Source organism: Fusarium subglutinans (genome assembly GCF_013396075.1).
Source record: "Fusarium subglutinans strain NRRL 66333 chromosome Unknown NRRL66333_c0000181, whole genome shotgun sequence".
Taxonomy (NCBI): domain Eukaryota; kingdom Fungi; phylum Ascomycota; class Sordariomycetes; order Hypocreales; family Nectriaceae; genus Fusarium; species Fusarium subglutinans.
This window is the reverse complement of record NW_023502244.1, coordinates 39,561-56,282: the sequence shown is the minus strand read 5'-3', so window position 1 is coordinate 56,282 and position 16,722 is coordinate 39,561. Positions and strand designations below refer to the sequence as shown.

General features: G+C 47.2%; 6 protein-coding genes across 6 annotated transcripts; 2 read left to right on the top strand and 4 right to left on the bottom strand.

Moving 5' to 3' along the window:
• Positions 1–656: 656 nt before the first annotated feature.
• Positions 657–1,714, bottom strand: FSUBG_10410 (isoflavone reductase family; the record flags this gene model as incomplete). Its single annotated transcript, XM_036674987.1, has 2 exons — positions 657–1,595; positions 1,646–1,714. The coding sequence occupies 2 exons, from the start codon at positions 1,712–1,714 to the stop codon at positions 657–659; spliced, it is 1,008 nt and encodes a 335-aa protein (XP_036534107.1).
• A 687-nt stretch (positions 1,715–2,401) lies between these two features.
• On the bottom strand, positions 2,402–6,679 carry FSUBG_10409 (het-E-1 heterokaryon incompatibility protein; the record flags this gene model as incomplete). Its single annotated transcript, XM_036674985.1, has 3 exons — positions 2,402–5,628; positions 5,681–6,320; positions 6,374–6,679. The coding sequence occupies 3 exons, from the start codon at positions 6,677–6,679 to the stop codon at positions 2,402–2,404; spliced, it is 4,173 nt and encodes a 1,390-aa protein (XP_036534106.1).
• Positions 6,680–7,222: 543 nt separating this feature from the next.
• Positions 7,223–8,190, bottom strand: FSUBG_10408 (calcium-binding caleosin; the record flags this gene model as incomplete). The annotated part of the gene is made up of 5 exons (XM_036674984.1): positions 7,223–7,341; positions 7,400–7,763; positions 7,814–7,846; positions 7,894–7,982; positions 8,034–8,190. 5 exons carry the CDS (start codon positions 8,188–8,190, stop codon positions 7,223–7,225), a joined length of 762 nt encoding a protein of 253 aa, XP_036534105.1.
• A 589-nt stretch (positions 8,191–8,779) lies between these two features.
• FSUBG_10407 (alcohol dehydrogenase) lies at positions 8,780–9,883 on the top strand (the record flags this gene model as incomplete). The annotated part of the gene is made up of 1 exon (XM_036674983.1): positions 8,780–9,883. The coding sequence occupies one exon, from the start codon at positions 8,780–8,782 to the stop codon at positions 9,881–9,883; it is 1,104 nt and encodes a 367-aa protein (XP_036534104.1).
• Positions 9,884–10,490: 607 nt separating this feature from the next.
• Positions 10,491–13,988, top strand: FSUBG_10406 (ankyrin repeat; the record flags this gene model as incomplete). Its single annotated transcript, XM_036674982.1, has 6 exons — positions 10,491–11,472; positions 11,538–12,393; positions 12,449–12,717; positions 13,219–13,473; positions 13,522–13,917; positions 13,972–13,988. The coding sequence occupies 6 exons, from the start codon at positions 10,491–10,493 to the stop codon at positions 13,986–13,988; spliced, it is 2,775 nt and encodes a 924-aa protein (XP_036534103.1).
• Positions 13,989–14,170: 182 nt separating this feature from the next.
• On the bottom strand, positions 14,171–15,149 carry FSUBG_10405 (n-hydroxyarylamine sulfotransferase; the record flags this gene model as incomplete). Its single annotated transcript, XM_036674981.1, has 2 exons — positions 14,171–14,953; positions 15,003–15,149. The coding sequence occupies 2 exons, from the start codon at positions 15,147–15,149 to the stop codon at positions 14,171–14,173; spliced, it is 930 nt and encodes a 309-aa protein (XP_036534102.1).
• Between the last annotated feature and the right edge of the window lie 1,573 nt (positions 15,150–16,722).

Sequence of the window (16,722 nt, the reverse complement as noted above, 5' to 3'; positions counted from 1 at the left end):
ATACGGTTCTGTCTTGTTGTGAGTGTTGAAGGGAAGAGGTGAGAAAAGCAGCTGCGGGGCCAAAAGTTGAGATGAGAACGGCAGTCAGCTGAGTAGTGCCAGCTGTGGGGCAATGATTCAGGTACAGCAAGGCCAGTGCCACTGGAACTTACAGCCCTTGAACGTTGGACGTCGCAATACAACGGAGGCGACTGCCACAGGCGAAAGTAAAAAAAGAAAGATGAGGAATAAAGGATATTTAGTTATGAGTTGGTGATAGATCTCAAAGACTAGATAGACGAGAGGCCAGCCAGTTTTGGCTGCAAGAGGATTGATAAATGAAGTCTCCCCCTTGGCTCTCCGCCCGCGATTTGCAGGACTGACCGCAGAAAGCTTTTAGGTAAGAGTCCATATAATGGAAGACGTTACGGTACTTCAATGGCCTGCTAGCTACCCAAAACATATGCTCAAGGCATGCAGTTGTTCCATCAGCTGACCAGCTTGGGTGTATGAACTCCTACCTTCTCTCCAAACTCTTTAGTCTTGTAACTATGATGTTATGCGATAAATGCTATCAGTTGAATAGATGTGCCATTGATACAGTACTAAAAGTGTGGGAGATTGAGCGGAGTGGCTAAATAGAACGAAAGTACCCATATTCATGGCCTTTGCCTGAACTAATGCTTCATGCGTTCACCGCGACCTTTCAGGACCTCAACGAAAGCAATCCCATCCCTCGTAGCTTCATCCAAATCCTCTTCCGGCAAGCCAAGAAGCTCATTCTGCGCTTTCGCAGACAGGTCACTCGGATCATCTGGGAAGAAAGCCCTGGCGTATAGCAACTTGCTGAAGCCAGACATGTCCCCTCGCTTGACCTGCGCCATACCCTCTTTATACCTCTGCTTGCTTGACTGGTGAGTAACAGTCCAGTCAGTGTCAGAAGTACCCGTGACACGCTTGACACTCTCAAACAGGTCTTGCTGGCTGACGACGAAGCTGTTCAAGTAAATAGCCCTGTTCAAGAAACTCGAAACGGTGAGATCATTATCATCATCGGGCAGCTCTTTCAAGCTCAGAACCCTCGCAACAGCCCTCCCAACTTGTGTAAGCGTAGAAGTCGAATTCTTCACATTGCCATCGTCATAAAGCGTAAGTGACTTGTTGTCAAAGTCAAATCCGAAACGACTCTCGCCGCCAGCAAGACTGTAGTCGAACCAGAACCCGCAACAAACAGTAATCCACTTCATACCAAGCCTCTCGATCGCATCCCTGTTGGCTTTGGCTATCGGTCCAAGGAGAGTATCTTCCCCAAGCTTGACCTGTTCGATGTCACCAGCGTAGCCATTAGGCATGATGTAAGGTACGCCAGCTTTAGCGGCTGCTTGGACAAGTTTTCTATGTGTATCCTTGGGAGCATTTGGAGCTAATGTTATGATGAGGAATTGCTGGTTCTTCAACGCAGCGATGAGTGTTGATTCGTCGCTATAGTCGATCGGGGCGACAATAATGCCGTCTGGAAGATTAGTGGTGCTTCCCCGACGAGTCAGGGCGGTTACAGTATGTTTGCCAGTTTGTAGGAGTGCGTTCGCGATGTGAGAACCGATTGTACCGCCGGCCTGACTATTTGTTAGTGCCGTTTGGCAGGACAAAGGCGAGTTGTACTTACGCCGACAACTGCCACTCTCTCAATAAAGTTGGTGAAGCCGGCCGGCTGGTCCTTAGCATATCTGGCCATTTCGATTGTTGTCAAATGTGAAGTTATGGTAAAAGTGAAGAGTTATTACGAGTACAGGTGCAGTTGTAGTTGTTTGTTGTGCTTGATGAGGTGCCATTGTTGAAGGGCCTTACTGTGTTTTATATACTTAGTATCACCTCGCTAGTTCAACTAGCACCCTAAATCAAATGGCATGTCGGTATTTTCGTATATCATGGCTTACAAACTGAACCTCACAGTCCGTCGTATTCTCGGGTATTTCTGCGACGCTATCCACATTTGCCCGGTGTATCGGATGTAGCACGGGAATAATCCTGCTTATTCATGACTTCGAATACGCCGAGGCGAAATCACCGAGAGGAATCCCGACAATCATTCAATTGCCGCACTGCAAAGCCTTGCGTACAATCACAAGTCAGATACACACCGGGGATCTATTTTGTATGAGTAATCGGCCAGCGGTGGTAGCATGACTTGATCTTCCGAGGAACCGTGAAGCGAAAGATCAAGATTGGTGAGGCCAAGCGTTTTAGGATAAGTGAAGGTATAGGTTAGTTAAGCTTGGGCATCCTTTAGTAGATTACGTAGACCATGGATTGAGTAGTTTTGGCACCTTTATTCAATGATAGATGTTTTATTACACCGTGGGAATGGGGGACCCGTAGTGATTACTGTTCCTTCTATTGACATGCAAAAATGATCGAAACACTAACTATGCTTTCTCGCTGACAGTGCCAGAGCAATGAAGCAGGAAGTCAACCCAACCATAGCTGCGAGAACCAAAGCAAACATGTTCCCATAAGAAGAAACGAACTTGCCGGCTGCAGCCGGAACCTCAGTATTAGATGATTCAGTCCCATAATCCGGGTCTGGAAATCTTGTGACACCAAAGTTTTCGGGCTTGTACTTCGCCCATCGTACGCCTTCGAATCTATGACTAGATGGCCCTCTAGCCGCCCGCTTTGTCGGAACGATACTGAACTGAGAGTAACTGCCCCGAATGGAAAGTTTGATGAAATAGATTGGCCGAGCTCTAGAAAGTGCAGTCATCTTTGTGACAATAGAACAACTGGGTGGCAATATCTCAGGAAACTGCCATTGTCGGAGTTGGGAGCTAAGAGGAAGCTGAGGCGATGTGTTATCTTGTAGATCCCATATAATAGAGAACCAAAGTCGAGAAAAGTATCCAAAGTAGCCTTTCGCGTGTAAGTGACATGAATTGTGAATCTCATATCCCTCTCCATCGATATATACTAGCGGGATCAACGGATCTAAGAAGTCATAGATTGGCATGTAAGCGCTCAAATCTTCTTCAAACAGGCGTAGAAGAACCTTGAGATATTTTGGGCAAAGGCATTCGTTACCAATGGGCTTCTTCCGCTTATGAGGAAAACCTAGATGTCCGCTCAGCATAAAGAACAAAGCAGTCCGGAACAGAGCTCTCTGTTCTTGTTTAATGCGAAACATCTCCTGATCCAGAAGAGCACGGGCGTGATGTAATCGACCATGAAAAGCAGCTGCGGTCAAAGTACTCCCATAGCCGAAATTGACGCTGACTGATGGGTCTGCTCCAGCGTTTAGTAAAGGATCCACCAAGCTCAGCTGATGGTGTGGTGTTCCTTCAAGACATTGAAGCGAAAAATTATACCCATCGAAGCCGAGACCATGGAGTACATACTCGTACTTGGGATATGACCTTAAGGTTCTCCTCAGGGTATCTGTTTCACACTCCTTCCAGTTGATATGAGGGTTAGATCCAAAAAGAAAAGCGAAGGTTTCCCACTCATTAAACCAAAGGGATGAGAGAATTGCCTCCCTATGACCTTGACAAGACAGGTCAATCGATGTGCCCAACATCTCCAACAAATACTGAACAACCAGTAGATTTCCCTCCCTCAACGCCCATAATAATGGCAAAACTCCTTCCCATGGCTTTTCTACGTTGGCGCCCATCTCAACGAATAGTGGAACAAGGTTGAATTTGCGGTTCCGAGTCGCGAGGCGAAGCAGGTAGTCTGGACTATGCAGCTCTGTATTTGCATCGAGAAGAATTCTAACGGTTTCTTCATCGGCATACTCGATAGCGAACTGCAAAGTAGTCTTACGTCGTGACCTAAGATTGACGTCTGCACCTCCATCAAGTAATCTCTGTATGAAGTATCTTCGATGCTGCTTCCTTGAACGCCATAACGCAGCCCTCAAGGGCGTATCCGCAATTACTGTGTTAGGATCCTTTTGACTCATCATAGACCCATAATAGGGATGAACGTCGTTCACATCCGCCCCAGCTTCAAGCAAAGCCTCAAAAGCTTCCACGTTGTCGTGTTCTATTGCTGCTGTAAGAGGCCCCGGGGCGCCTTTGTTAACCTCTGCATTCGAGAGCAATATAAACTTCCAGATAGACTCATGCTCATACATAATGGCCAGTGTCAGTGGAGATGGCGTCAACATACGGCATACGTCGATTTCGCCCCCAGCCCTGTCCCAGAGGCCTCGTAGAGTATGAAAGAGTCCGTATATGGACATAATTTGAAGAGGTGTTGATGATATATCCAAACGAGGTACCTGACCTGCAGTTCTCTCCTCTACGCGACGTCCCAAGGCCTTCGTTTCACACAAGAGACGCTTCCAAGCCGTAAAAGACGAGCTTCCTTCGGAAAGAGGTTCGAAGATGTTCCGGAGAAGATTTGAGAGTTCGGAGTATCTGTATTCAGGCAAATCCAATTTATGTGCATGCCTAAATACATAACTAACTATATAGCGACACTGAACTGCGAATTTAACGCAAGGACCATCTGGATGAGATCGATTCGTTGCAATGACCCAGAGAGGTTTAAGGTCTTTACTTGGCTTCGTATCTCGCGGCAACGGGACTAAATCTCTTGCGAGGAACTTGATAGAAGAAATGGCAGCGTGGTGATGTGATTCAAGCATGCTGTAATGGTGCCTCTCAATGTATTCCCGTGCCGACAAGTGCGAGAACCGCCAGACATTCGACTGTCGATCGTAGACAAGCAGGTTTCCACAGATGCTCTGGATAGTCTCCGACGTAAAAGCTGTATCAGCCTCTATCGTTCCAGAGTCGGGGTCAATCTGCATCATTAACAGAAGATCAGAAGTATTTAATGGTCTGAATGCACACAAGGCCCATTGCAAGGCTCTTCTAGCCAGTTGCTCTTCATACGGGGACATCTCCTGGATCTGACTCCAGACCACATCGTACGCGCCTTTTAGTCCAATAGGTGAGGCCTTGAGCTGTTCTCCGATACTCCTTTCGCTCCAGAGTTTCAGTCGACGAATCTGGTCAACCTGTAGTGCTGCCCATTGGAACATTCCTTGGCTTTTCTCCTGAAATATAGATTTGACCTCTTCCTGAAAGTCGGGACTTATGACGGTCCAACGAGTGTCTCTGAACAGCTTGTCCTTCACAAATGATGAGATGTCTTCTTCATTGTCTGTTGCCTCTATTTCCATGGTAGGTGTTCCTTTGAAGTGGCGTAGAATGTCCTCATCAGGTCTACTAGAGATAAAGACGCGAAGCTTTGAACTCCCATTCGTCAGGTTACCGAGGACCCCAATTAGCTCCTCTCGAGTGTTTCGGTCACACTCATCAAGTGCATCGAGAATAATTGTAGTTCTGGAATAACCTTCGATGAGCTCCCGTATCAACCGTTCGCAGGTTGACACATCCAGGGTTGTACCGTTGAGTGCAAGTCTTTGCGGTAGATCTTTGAGAGCGACGTGGATCATTCTACCTCCAGTTTCTTTGATTGGCGTGGCTAGCTGACGAAGAATGCTGCGGAGAATGTCCCGAGGGTTACGTCGATTCTCCTCGTCCCTTTTGCAATAGAAGAAGGCCAATGCTTCGCTCGATTTAGCCTTCGACATACAATAGTCGACTACTCTGGAGGTGAGAAACGTCTTGCCAGCTCCAGCTAGAACTCGTCAGCTTGAAACAAGAATTAAGCGAATAAGTCGTGCACTTACGATTTCCGTACAGAATGGTGACTGAGGAAAACCTTTCCTCCCACTGAGTAAACTTCTCTGTTCTCAATATCCATTCGCAAGTACCCGCCGTCCGCTTGCCGCTAACTTCCTCATGGTGAGCTCGGAACAGGATACCTGAGATATTTTCAAGAGTCTTAAGTCGTTCGGACTCATCGATTCGTACTAGTAGTTCTCGAACACGATCCCCTAGCTCGGTGACATGTGGCTGGATCTTCTGCAACAAGTCGAGAGATGTGCGTGATACAGTGTGACTCAGGAGTTTGTGACAGTGTTCTCCACAAGCCATGGCTTTCATATGTTGGAATTCCAGGTCTTTATGGATGCTGATAACTTCGGATGAATTAAAAATGGCCGTTGCTTTGCGTTTGACCTTGTGTTGGTTCGAAATCACATAGCAATACTGAAGGGCACTGAGCATCTCGGAGTAAAGCTTGATCAGTTCCTCGTGCAAGTTATCGAGACACTGCTGACTGAGTTTGATCTCGTGTTGAGTTCCTCCAATGTTCATGGACTCCTTTGTGTAGACCATCTCCAGAACACGGCCAGAGAAAACGAAGTACGGGGCTGAGGCTAGAAGCTCAAGAACGCTATCTGCCTGTTCTCTTTCAGCCAATATAGCCTACATAAGGTTAGACTTTGGAATAACGCGATCAGGATTTGGAGATATGTTACCTCCAATACGAATCGGAAAGCAGCCCATGGAAGGGCCGCATGAACGGGGTCAAATGAAGAAACGACATCACCAATGCCTTTGAACTTATCCAACCAATGAATGACTTTGTCAAAATACTTCCTGAACTTATGATTTGACTTTTCGAGGCCTTTTTGCTTTTCAGATGTCTGTTCAATGAGCGCATCGATCTGTTCGGCCCCAGTCGCGTTGGGCTGTATGCCTTGTTCGAGGGAGGCTAACCAGTCTTTCACGTCCTTTGGAAGATTTTCACGAGCTTTTTTCCATAGGCATACTGGGGTACTCATAGTGAACTAAGGAGGGCAGGATGTATGGGCCATGAGAAGCGTTGTTTGTGTAGCAGGACAAATCGTGCATATAGCAAAATGACTCAGGTGGGGTACCAGCACTGAAAGATGTTGGTTGCAGTTGCTCAGCCGCACTGCGCCCCTGCGTGTCAGCCTTGTATGCAGCCTCGGCAGAGGGTTACTATAATTAGTAATTTATGCCTTTGGAGGGGCTGAAAATGTAAATAAGGGACATCTGGTGAGGGAGTGAATGAACATTGAATTTGGCTTGAATACCAAGGCTCTCACGTGTCTAAGTTAAAATATAGCAGCACTAATTAAGTTAGAAATAGCTAGACTGTCGCAGGATAGCTAAGTCCTGGTATTTCAGTAGAAGTGGTGAGCGCAAGGAGTAAATTGCCCGTATATGTTTATTAGTGTTCTTTGCCATTATGTTCTAGGGTCTGAAGTCTATTTTAATCTCTCGATATTATCATAGCCAGTCCAAGTTCTCTTTTATAATTTAAGGTCTCAGCCACGAGTCTCAACTGCGAATGGAAGGTATCACTTTGAGGCTCGCCTGGCAGCGATCTTGTAGAAGAGACTACCATCGTAAATCCCCCTGATATCTTCCTTCATCATACGCCCATCATCCGGCCAAAGCAAGATGTAAGTGGCCAACCCTAGATCGCGAGTGAGCTATAGTAGATGTTGGAGACTCACGGCATATCAATCACTTACACTCAAAGAAGGCACCGCCCCATCCGATGGGATCAGCGATGAGCCTTTGGCCCTTCATCAAGTTGCTAACATCCCATATCGTCAAGTAGTCCCGACCTTCTGCATACTTGGAAAACATGTCCTCGAACTTCTGTGGAATGAATCGCCCTTCAGTATCATAGGTCCCAGTGTCGCTGCCATGCTTATCCTTGTGAATGTTGTCGATGTGGATGCGGAAGAAAGGATCGGGGAGCAGCGAGGACTGGGTCGGGTATGAGAAGTTGCCGTGGATAACGAGGGCCGAGATGAAGGATAGGATAACTCCGTAGCCTAGTTGATAGAAGCCTCGGAATGTGTCAAGCGGCCAGATCACGCCATCGTGGTCCTTGGAATCATTAGTAAGGGGTTAGAAGGCGTGAATGAGAGGAATTGTACCTTGTCGAAGAAATCGCAGTGCTGCTGCAGAACCTGGAAAAGATCAGCACCAAGGTCTACAGAATATGTTCAATCCTTACAGTTTGATCCTGGTGCCGTTGAGCCCAGTCATTCTCGTTCGTTCCCTCGGGACGCTCATGGGTAGCAGCAAGATTGGCTCTCGCAACGCCTGGATGTGATGAGCTATCGAGCGTGTGCAGTCCCAGGTGCGGACGCTTACCTGCATGAGCCAATCGGGGCTTGTCAACACCCGGCTGATACGGCTTTCTTTCGACAGTCATGGGAACTGCATCAATCGAAGTCGTAATAATAGAATTGGGATCGACCTTGAGCGCATCGGAGTAAGACTTTGTGTTTTTGGGATCGTCGAAGTCCATTTTAGTGATGTCGAACGTGGGTTGAAGTTTGTTGGAGAGATATCGAAAGCGAGGAATATGAACCAGTTTATATTCTATGTCGCTGCTGGAATGCAATACTGCGTTTGACATGTGAAGATAGGGATGTAAACATTTGACGTCATCGATCTCAGCCAAGTCAATAATACTCGCACGACCTTCTGTTACGCGCGTTGTCGCTACGCGATGAGATATGTGCAAACAAACGCGTCATTGAACTGTAAGCGAGAATTGCTGATCCGTATTAATAATTGCCGCATCTTGGTTTGCTATACCTGGTTTTAATCTGATGCTACTGAATGACCATGATGAGAAGTCATAGCAGACTAGGAGTAGCGTCATCATGACTTCAAACATCCCTGCCAGACCGTAACGACCGCGACAATCTTCAATTGCGTACACAATCATGCGGTTTCATCATAACGCCATCAGTGAAGGCGACGGGGTCACAATACAGGCTCTACAATGGCAGAAATAATAAAAACGTCGCCTGATCTCTGTCTTGGTGCTTTTTGCCAAGTTTCTTCCCACTTATTACCCACGTAACACCAAGATTCACGACTCATTTACCATGGACAAAGCACTACAGGCCGGCCTTTCAGCAGGTATGTCCGCTGTCTCAGGCTTTCACTCCAAGAAGCCAAACTGGGCAGAGCCAGAAACTGCCGGTGCCAACGTTCTTCCTACATCATACTGTCCCCAACCTAGGTCTCGCGTTGAGTTTCCAAGCCCTCAAAAACCCGTCAAGGCCTCTCACATCTGTATTGGGGCTTGGTCGTGGGGTGATAAGTCGACTTGGCAATGGGATGAAAAGGAACTACCCCAGGTTATGCTGGCTTGGAAGACGCTCTATGAGGCTGGCATCAACTTCATTGATACAGCTGAAGCTTATGGAAACGGAGAAAGCGAGAGGATTATCGGCGAACTGGTCAAAGATATTCCTCGCGAGACCATTGTCATACAAACGAAGTACTTCAGCACTCCTCTCAAGGCCGCCAACTTCATTCATCCTGTTGATGCCCCCGTCAAGAGTCTCAAGGCTAGTCTTCAACGCATGAACCTCGAGTACGTCGATATTTATCTTGTCCACGGACCAATCCACCCGCAGAGCATCCCTACCATCGCAGAGGGTATGGCTCAATGCGTTGAACAGGGTCTTGCGCACTCAATAGGAGTAGCCAACTACGATGTCCAAGATGTTCAAAAGATCAACGATGAGCTCGCAAAGTTCAACATTCCTCTCGCAACAAATCAATGCGAGTACAACATCCTCCGTCGCTACCCCGAACTCACTGGCAACATCAAGAAGTGCAAGGCCAGCGGCATGATCTTTCAGTCATACTCATCTCTTGCACAAGGAAGATTGACTGGCAAGTACACCAGGGACAACCCGCCGCCCAAATCACATCGGTTCAGCAGCTACAAGATGGAAGATCTTGAACCAGTGCTTGAGACTTTACAGAGGGTTGCTGAGAGACGACGCAAGAGCATTGCCGCTGTTGCGCTGAACTATAACATCAGCAAGGGCGTCCTGCCAGTTGTTGGAATCAGGAACGTTGAACAGGCGGAATGCGCTATTGAGGCGCTCGGATGGAGGCTTACGGATAGTGAGATAGTTGAGATTGACAAGGTGAGCATTGTTGGAGACAAGACTGTTCTTTGGCAGCAGGGCTAGGTACTTGGGGCTGAGGCCAGATAGGCTGTCTGAAACGGTATTTCTGGGAATAATGATGATTAATTTAGGGGTAATCGATATGAGCTTCTTCAACCCAGTAAGCCCTCCAAGACTCATATTACGACCTTGGACAGTGGCGCAAATTATTGCCGCAATGTCCTTTGCCGCGTTCTCTCACTTGCTAGTTTCTTCACAATGACCAAGATTTGCTGCATTTACTGCAGCAGGCAATGGAAGTCCTAACAATACAGCGCAAGTGATTGGTCAAGAGGCGGTACCATGATTTCTGCAACAACTTGGGCTACAGTGATTTCCAGCAATCGGGATATGTGGCCAAGTGTGATAGGCTGTTTTGGAAATTACATGCGAGTGCAAAGTCGCGGCTGAATGGTCACATCGTGCGGTGGCCTACTGAATTTAGCGCCTGGCAACGCCATGATATGCAGGCTCGGCCACAATTCAGGGCTGTGCTTACGCGCCAGCGATAAACAAGAAGCAGGCTGTGATGCTTTTCATACCGCCCTTCATTCTTCACATCTTATTTATTCCTCATACATTGCGCGGTATTCCTGAAGAACATTCGAGCACGTCTTTTCAGTAGCATACCATGCCTGAGGTTGAGGAATATACAATTGGTTGGATCTGCGCTTTGACCAAAGAGCTCATTGCAGCCAAAGCATTTCTCGATGTTGTCCACGATTCTGTCAATAACGCGGCGGTCAACGATGACAACAAATACACACTGGGCAGCATTGGCAAGCACAATGTTGTCATTGCAGTCTTGCCGTATGGCCAATACGGTCTCGTCAACGCAGCAGCCGCCTTGAAAGATATGACTCGCACGTTTTCCAACCTGCGAGCTGTGCTCATGGTCGGGATTGGTGGTGGCGCCCCAGGCATAAAAGACATCCGTCTTAGCGACATCGTTGTTGGATCTCCAGGTCGAAACAACAGTGGCGTCATTCAGTACGACTACGGAAGGGCAGTCCAAGGCGAGGAATTCGCAGTTACTAGTCACTTGAACCAGCCGCCTATTGCGTTCCTGACAGCCATGAGTGCACTACACGCTACGTATGAGATGGAAGGTCACAGCATCGAGAGCGACATCGATAAGGCCCTCCAAAAGTACAAGCGACTGAGCAACAAATACAAAAGACCCGCTGTCTCTACCGATCGCCTATACGAAGCAGATTTCGTCCATCAAGGAAGCGAGGGTGTAGCCTGTGGCGAGTCTTGCGGTGATGACAAGCTGGTGTACCGAGACACACGAGGCGATGATGAAAATAATCCTGCTATTCATCGCGGCTTGATCGCATCGGGCAATTCTTTGATGAAGGATGCACCTTTGCGCGACAAGCTCGCAGCGAAGCATGGTATCTTGTGCTTTGAGATGGAAGCTTCAGGCCTCATGAATCACTTTCCGTGCGTTATCATTAGGGGGATATGCGACTATTCTGATTCGCACAAGAACGATCAATGGCAACAATATGCGGCTATGGCCGCAGCTGCCTACGCTAGGGACTTGCTGCTCGAGATAGCTCCAAGTAGTATGCTGAAGGAGGAACGAATTGAAACTCTTTTGGGACAACGTGAGTAATTGGACATTTTGATATTGCCATGGGGGTGGTTATTGGAGGCTGATACGCACAAATAGTGAATGGCAAAGTTGAGGATATTCGCCATATAGCCACGGAAAGCAGTCGTGACATAAAGTCCCTTTCGTCCACTGTTCGCGACGATAGTATATCGGCATGGCTCGATCCAGCCGATCCTTCTGTCGATCACAACAAGGCTCGTGAAGTCTGCCACTCAGGTACTGGACGATGGCTGTTAGACAGCCCTCAGTATATCACCTGGAAGTCCCAGAAGAATTCCTTCCTCTGGTTGAAGGGAAAGTCTGGCCAAGGGAAGACTATTCTAAGTTCGACTATCATTGAAGACATACGTAACAGCCCGCCCGGTAACTGCGCGATACTGTACTTCTACATAACGTTTGCCGACCACCGAAAACGATCTCTTGAAGCTATCCTTAGATCTTTGATCAACCAGCTTTACCGAAGCCGGCAGGAATCTCGATCCCCAATCGACGCACTCTACTCAAAATGTGGTGATGGGAGTAGCCAAGCAACTGTGGGACAGTTGAGATATGCCTTTCGCGACATGTTGTCATCTCCAGGCGATATTTACATCGTAATTGATGCACTGGACGAATATCGGAACCGAAGTACTCAGCGAGATGAGTTATTGAGCTGGATAGAAAGCTTGTGCAATGGGGAATTCAAGACCCATCTCCTTGTCACAAGCCGCCCTGAACACGATGTCAAGACCTCTATCGAAACTTGGGCTGACCCTTACAGTATCATCTGTCTCGAAACAGAAAACATCAGTAGGGATATCTCTGACTATATTCGTCAAGTTGTGACCAACTCCACAAGCCTACGTCGATGGCACGAGCATACAGCAATACAGGATGAGATCATAAACAGCTTGACTGCAAAGGCGGATAGAGTGTAAGGTCACCAACAATTGATATGCTATCTAGAAACGCTGATAATTATTCTAAAGGTTTCGTTGGGTCGCTCTGCAATTAGAACGCTTAAAAGACTGCATCAACAAAGAGGAAGTCAATACAACCCTTCAAACTCTTCCAACAACCCTCGAGGAGACATATTATCGCGTACTGTACGAACTCACACATACCAGAAGGAAATATGTCATCCGAATCCTTCAATTCTTAGCATACTCGGACATCCCATTGACGCTTGAGGGCGCTGTCGATGCTATTGCAATAAATCTTACAGCACCGCCTGGTTCCCGATTCATCATCAAAGACCGTATGCCAATTCCAGCTGAAATATCCTCATTTTGTTCTACATTATTTATCTCAGTTGGCAATACTAACCCACAAGCCTTGGTGCTCCAGTTAGCCCATTCGTCTGTGAAGGAGTTCATCTTATCCTGTCCCAGGACTGAGTTCGACAGCTTGTTGATTGAGCCTACTGCAAGGCTAACGATCACAGAAATCTGCCTGGTGTACTTCCTAGAAATGGACTATTCTTTATCCGACGAAGAGTTGATAAAGACACATCACCTATTGCTATATGCTATAGAACGTTGGATTCATGATGCCTCCCGCCCTCGGTCAAGGCTCAGTACCTTTACACACTTGTCGATGGAGCTCTTCTCGAATCAATCGCTCTTCGAACGATGGAGGAAGTTCATTGAGATGAAGGTCAATCCTAAGAGTTCAGGGCCAGGTTTTCGGTCACCGGTGCATGATCAAGTACATTATGCAAGCTGGTCTGGAGACAAAAGCTGCGTTATGAAACTAATAGACGCAAGCGTCATGGGCTATACTCCACCGCGCTGGCTTGGCCATGCTCTCCTTGTTGCCGCTGAGTTTGGCCGTTCCAACGTTGTCGAGCTCCTTATTCGAGAAGGTGCTAATGTCAATACCGAAGGAAGGATGCATAATGTCCTCTGTACTGCGGTTGCAGCCGGTCATATGGATATTATTGAACTACTGATAAAAAACGGCGCAGATGTCAACGCCCAACAAGTAGTATATGGAAATGCTCTTGAGGTTGCTAGTAAATCTCATCGCTCAGATATTGTGAAATATCTGCTACACAAATGAGCTGACGTTAAAGCTCAGTCACTTTTTTCAAATGCCCTCTATTCTGCCTCCTACTCTGGGCGTTTGGATATTGTCGAGTATCTAGTGGAGAATGGTGCTAACGTCAACGCTCAATCAATTCACGGTACTGCCGTTCAAGCTGCCTCCCGACGTGGCTATTTGGATATCGTTAGATTCTTAGTTAAAAAAGGCGCTGGTGTCAACGCTCCAGCAGGAAAATTCGGCAATGGCCTACTTCTTGCTTCTCACGCTGGCAATTTCGATCTAATTCAGTACCTTGGGGATCAGGGTGCTCGAGTTGAGAACATTGATACTGAATCTGGCATGGGCTCTCGGGCTGCATGGCCTCTTATATGTCTAGCTCAGAAGGGTGATGATGCGACGGCTGCAGCACTCTGTAAGCTCTTGGGGGGAACTAAAATATAGTTTTAGCTACTCTCTTATACTATAGTTATATTAATTTGTTAATAGCTATATCTAGGAGATTTAGCTCTTATATTTTAGTTTTTCCTTATTTTTAAGTTCTTTATTAATATAGTATTAACTAAGAGATAATAAATTACTATATTTTACGTTAAAGAGGAGTAAACTCTGAGTATATTAAGCCCTCAAAACTGTTAATACCTAATAAATCAAGAATTCCTTATGACCTACTTCAGCCAACCTCCGTGCTGCAGCCAGTTCGCGCACTCCTCACCTAGCTCCTTCCTCGCCCTGTCCTCATACGCCATGCAATCCTCATCGGAAAGCACATCCTTCCATCTCGAGTTTGTTCCTTTGTATACAAAGTCCTTCGCGCCATTTGCCCAAGCAACCTCAGCTTGAGGCGGCGCCGCCAACTCCGCATGCTCCTTCATCCAATCAAAAGTAGAATGCTCAACAACATCTTTAAACTTGTCCTCCGGCATATCAGGAATCTCCAAGAATTTAGCAATCCGCTTGATTCCCCCCTCAAGATCCGCCTTGAGATCATTGAAGTGAACAAGAAGAAGATTCGGCTGATCGCGATGCTCCCACCCTCCACGGATATGACTCCAGAACGGCCAGCCAAGGGTATTTGGCATATCGTTCTTGACAAGCTCATCAAAAATGTCTTTAGGGTTCTCGCTTGGTCGCACAGGAAGTTGACCCTCATAGCCCGTGTTCTCGAAGAAGCTGTAGAAGGTATCTGTGGCGTGATACATATGATGATGGATACTCCAAACCATATCGCGACCGTCGCGTCCGATGAAGATATACTTGGCTTGGGGACTCCAGACGAGAGCATCAAGAGGGAGATGTGTCTTGAGGAAGCGGCGGTGAGTTTGGGACTCGACCAGTGCGAGCATGGCCTCTTTGGGGACGATACGCATGTCGACCCAGGGTGAGACGGCACCTGCTGGTACAGTGGGATCACCTTGATGGATGAGCTGGGATACAATCTGTTGCATCCACTGGTAAAATAGTCAGTGGAAGTGACAAAGTAGTGAGAACGTCGCTTACCGTCGTGCCAGACTTGGCGTAGGTAGTGATGATGATATCATCAGACCTAAACTTGAAATCGTTCCAGATAGAGGACTCCATGTGATGGTTACTCTCCTCGCGAGTCTTTTGCGGCATGTTGCCGTTTGTTCCATTTGTTGTAGCCATATTGTCAATCGGTCACTTTCTAGGACAGAAGATAAAGATGAACCTACTCGAACAAGCGCCAAAGGTCCTTCTATTACATGGCGGAACCCAACCTGATTTATATCCATCCCCCCAAAGAAATCCAAGTTCTCGTGGGCTGAGTGTATGCAGGTCAGACCAAAGGATCTACAACCATGCTCCCCGGTTGTCGGATACCAAATCTCACCAAAGAACCCCATTTACACCGGATCTCGCTGACAATCATCACCCGACAGCCCGAATAACGACCGAACTGGGAAATGATCCGCGTAAGCTTCGTCATATGGGATGGCAAGCTAAGGTATGAAAAGGGGTCAATGCAGCGCTGTAGATACTTATCTTGGTGCTACGGAGATCAAATTGGCCCGTTTATGACGTAGCTTGAGAGGCGAAGTGAGAAAACGGACCCCAAATATTGAAGGTTGCCTATAAGTTGGCCAATAGTCTTTGGTAAGAATCTCAATGGTTGCCGCATTGGCCTTGAAGTATCTCTCGCTTGGGCTTTCTTCGGGTAATGTTTCCTTTTATGCAGCCTGTTTAAACAGTTAATATGCGTCATGAGCATATCCGGCCCTTTATAAGTCCCAGGCGATAGTAGAGGGTTGGGGAAAGCTTACTATTGGGGGCCTCCAGAATTGTAATGGAGGATAAGCTGGCTTGGCGGTTCTGATTATGCCAGACCGTGCCGATATGCCGCTCAAGTCACCGCTCTTTAAGCGTTTGGGCCTTTTGCTACGACAGTCAGCATCGTGGAGGGCCTAGGTAAGACTGGTCTCTTGGCCTCAGACACCAGTGCAATCACTAAGAACTAGTGCTCACTAGGCCCCGGAAACTTCATGCACTATTCCCATATTCAGATCCAGAGCCTAGCTTGGTTTGAGGTAATCCCTGCTCTCCCATCGATTTGCATCCCCAAGAAACACTGGTTTCGCTCGAGGCCAGAGCCATCATTTGACATCGAGCAGTCGCAGGCGTTAGTAGCTTGTCTCGGGTTCCTATGGGTACTTTGTGACCGACGCTATCCGAAGTTGTGAGAATTACTCCCCACCTGATGAGCTAGCTGATCTTACAGAGGGGATGCTGAGATCCGGTGGGTAAGGCTGAACGAAGACCATCCCCGAGAGCCGAGATTCCATAAGATCAATACTGCATTCCAATTACTAGACTCTTGATATGCACTGCAATTATTTGAGAACTCATCTAGGCCTTTCGTGTTTTACGTTTCAGGTTCTAGGTAGAATAACAACTAGTCTTGCATCGTCGAATATGATGGTACGAAGCCGATGAGCCAAGAATGTGTCAGCAAAGCCAAAGTCAGCAATACATCAAGGAAGTAATCTTAACTCGCCAACAAACCGCCAAACCAAAGCTCGAGAGGCTTTGCTTATCAATATCCCATCAGCCCTACCTTCTAAGTTATTAGCGCTCACTAACATGATGTCTCCCTACCGCATTGAGACATACCTACCCGCGAAGATCAATCTTCTACCCCTCTGCCAACTGGCAGTTGCTTTCTAGAATTATTTGTAACTTTCAGTACATATCGCATCGATAT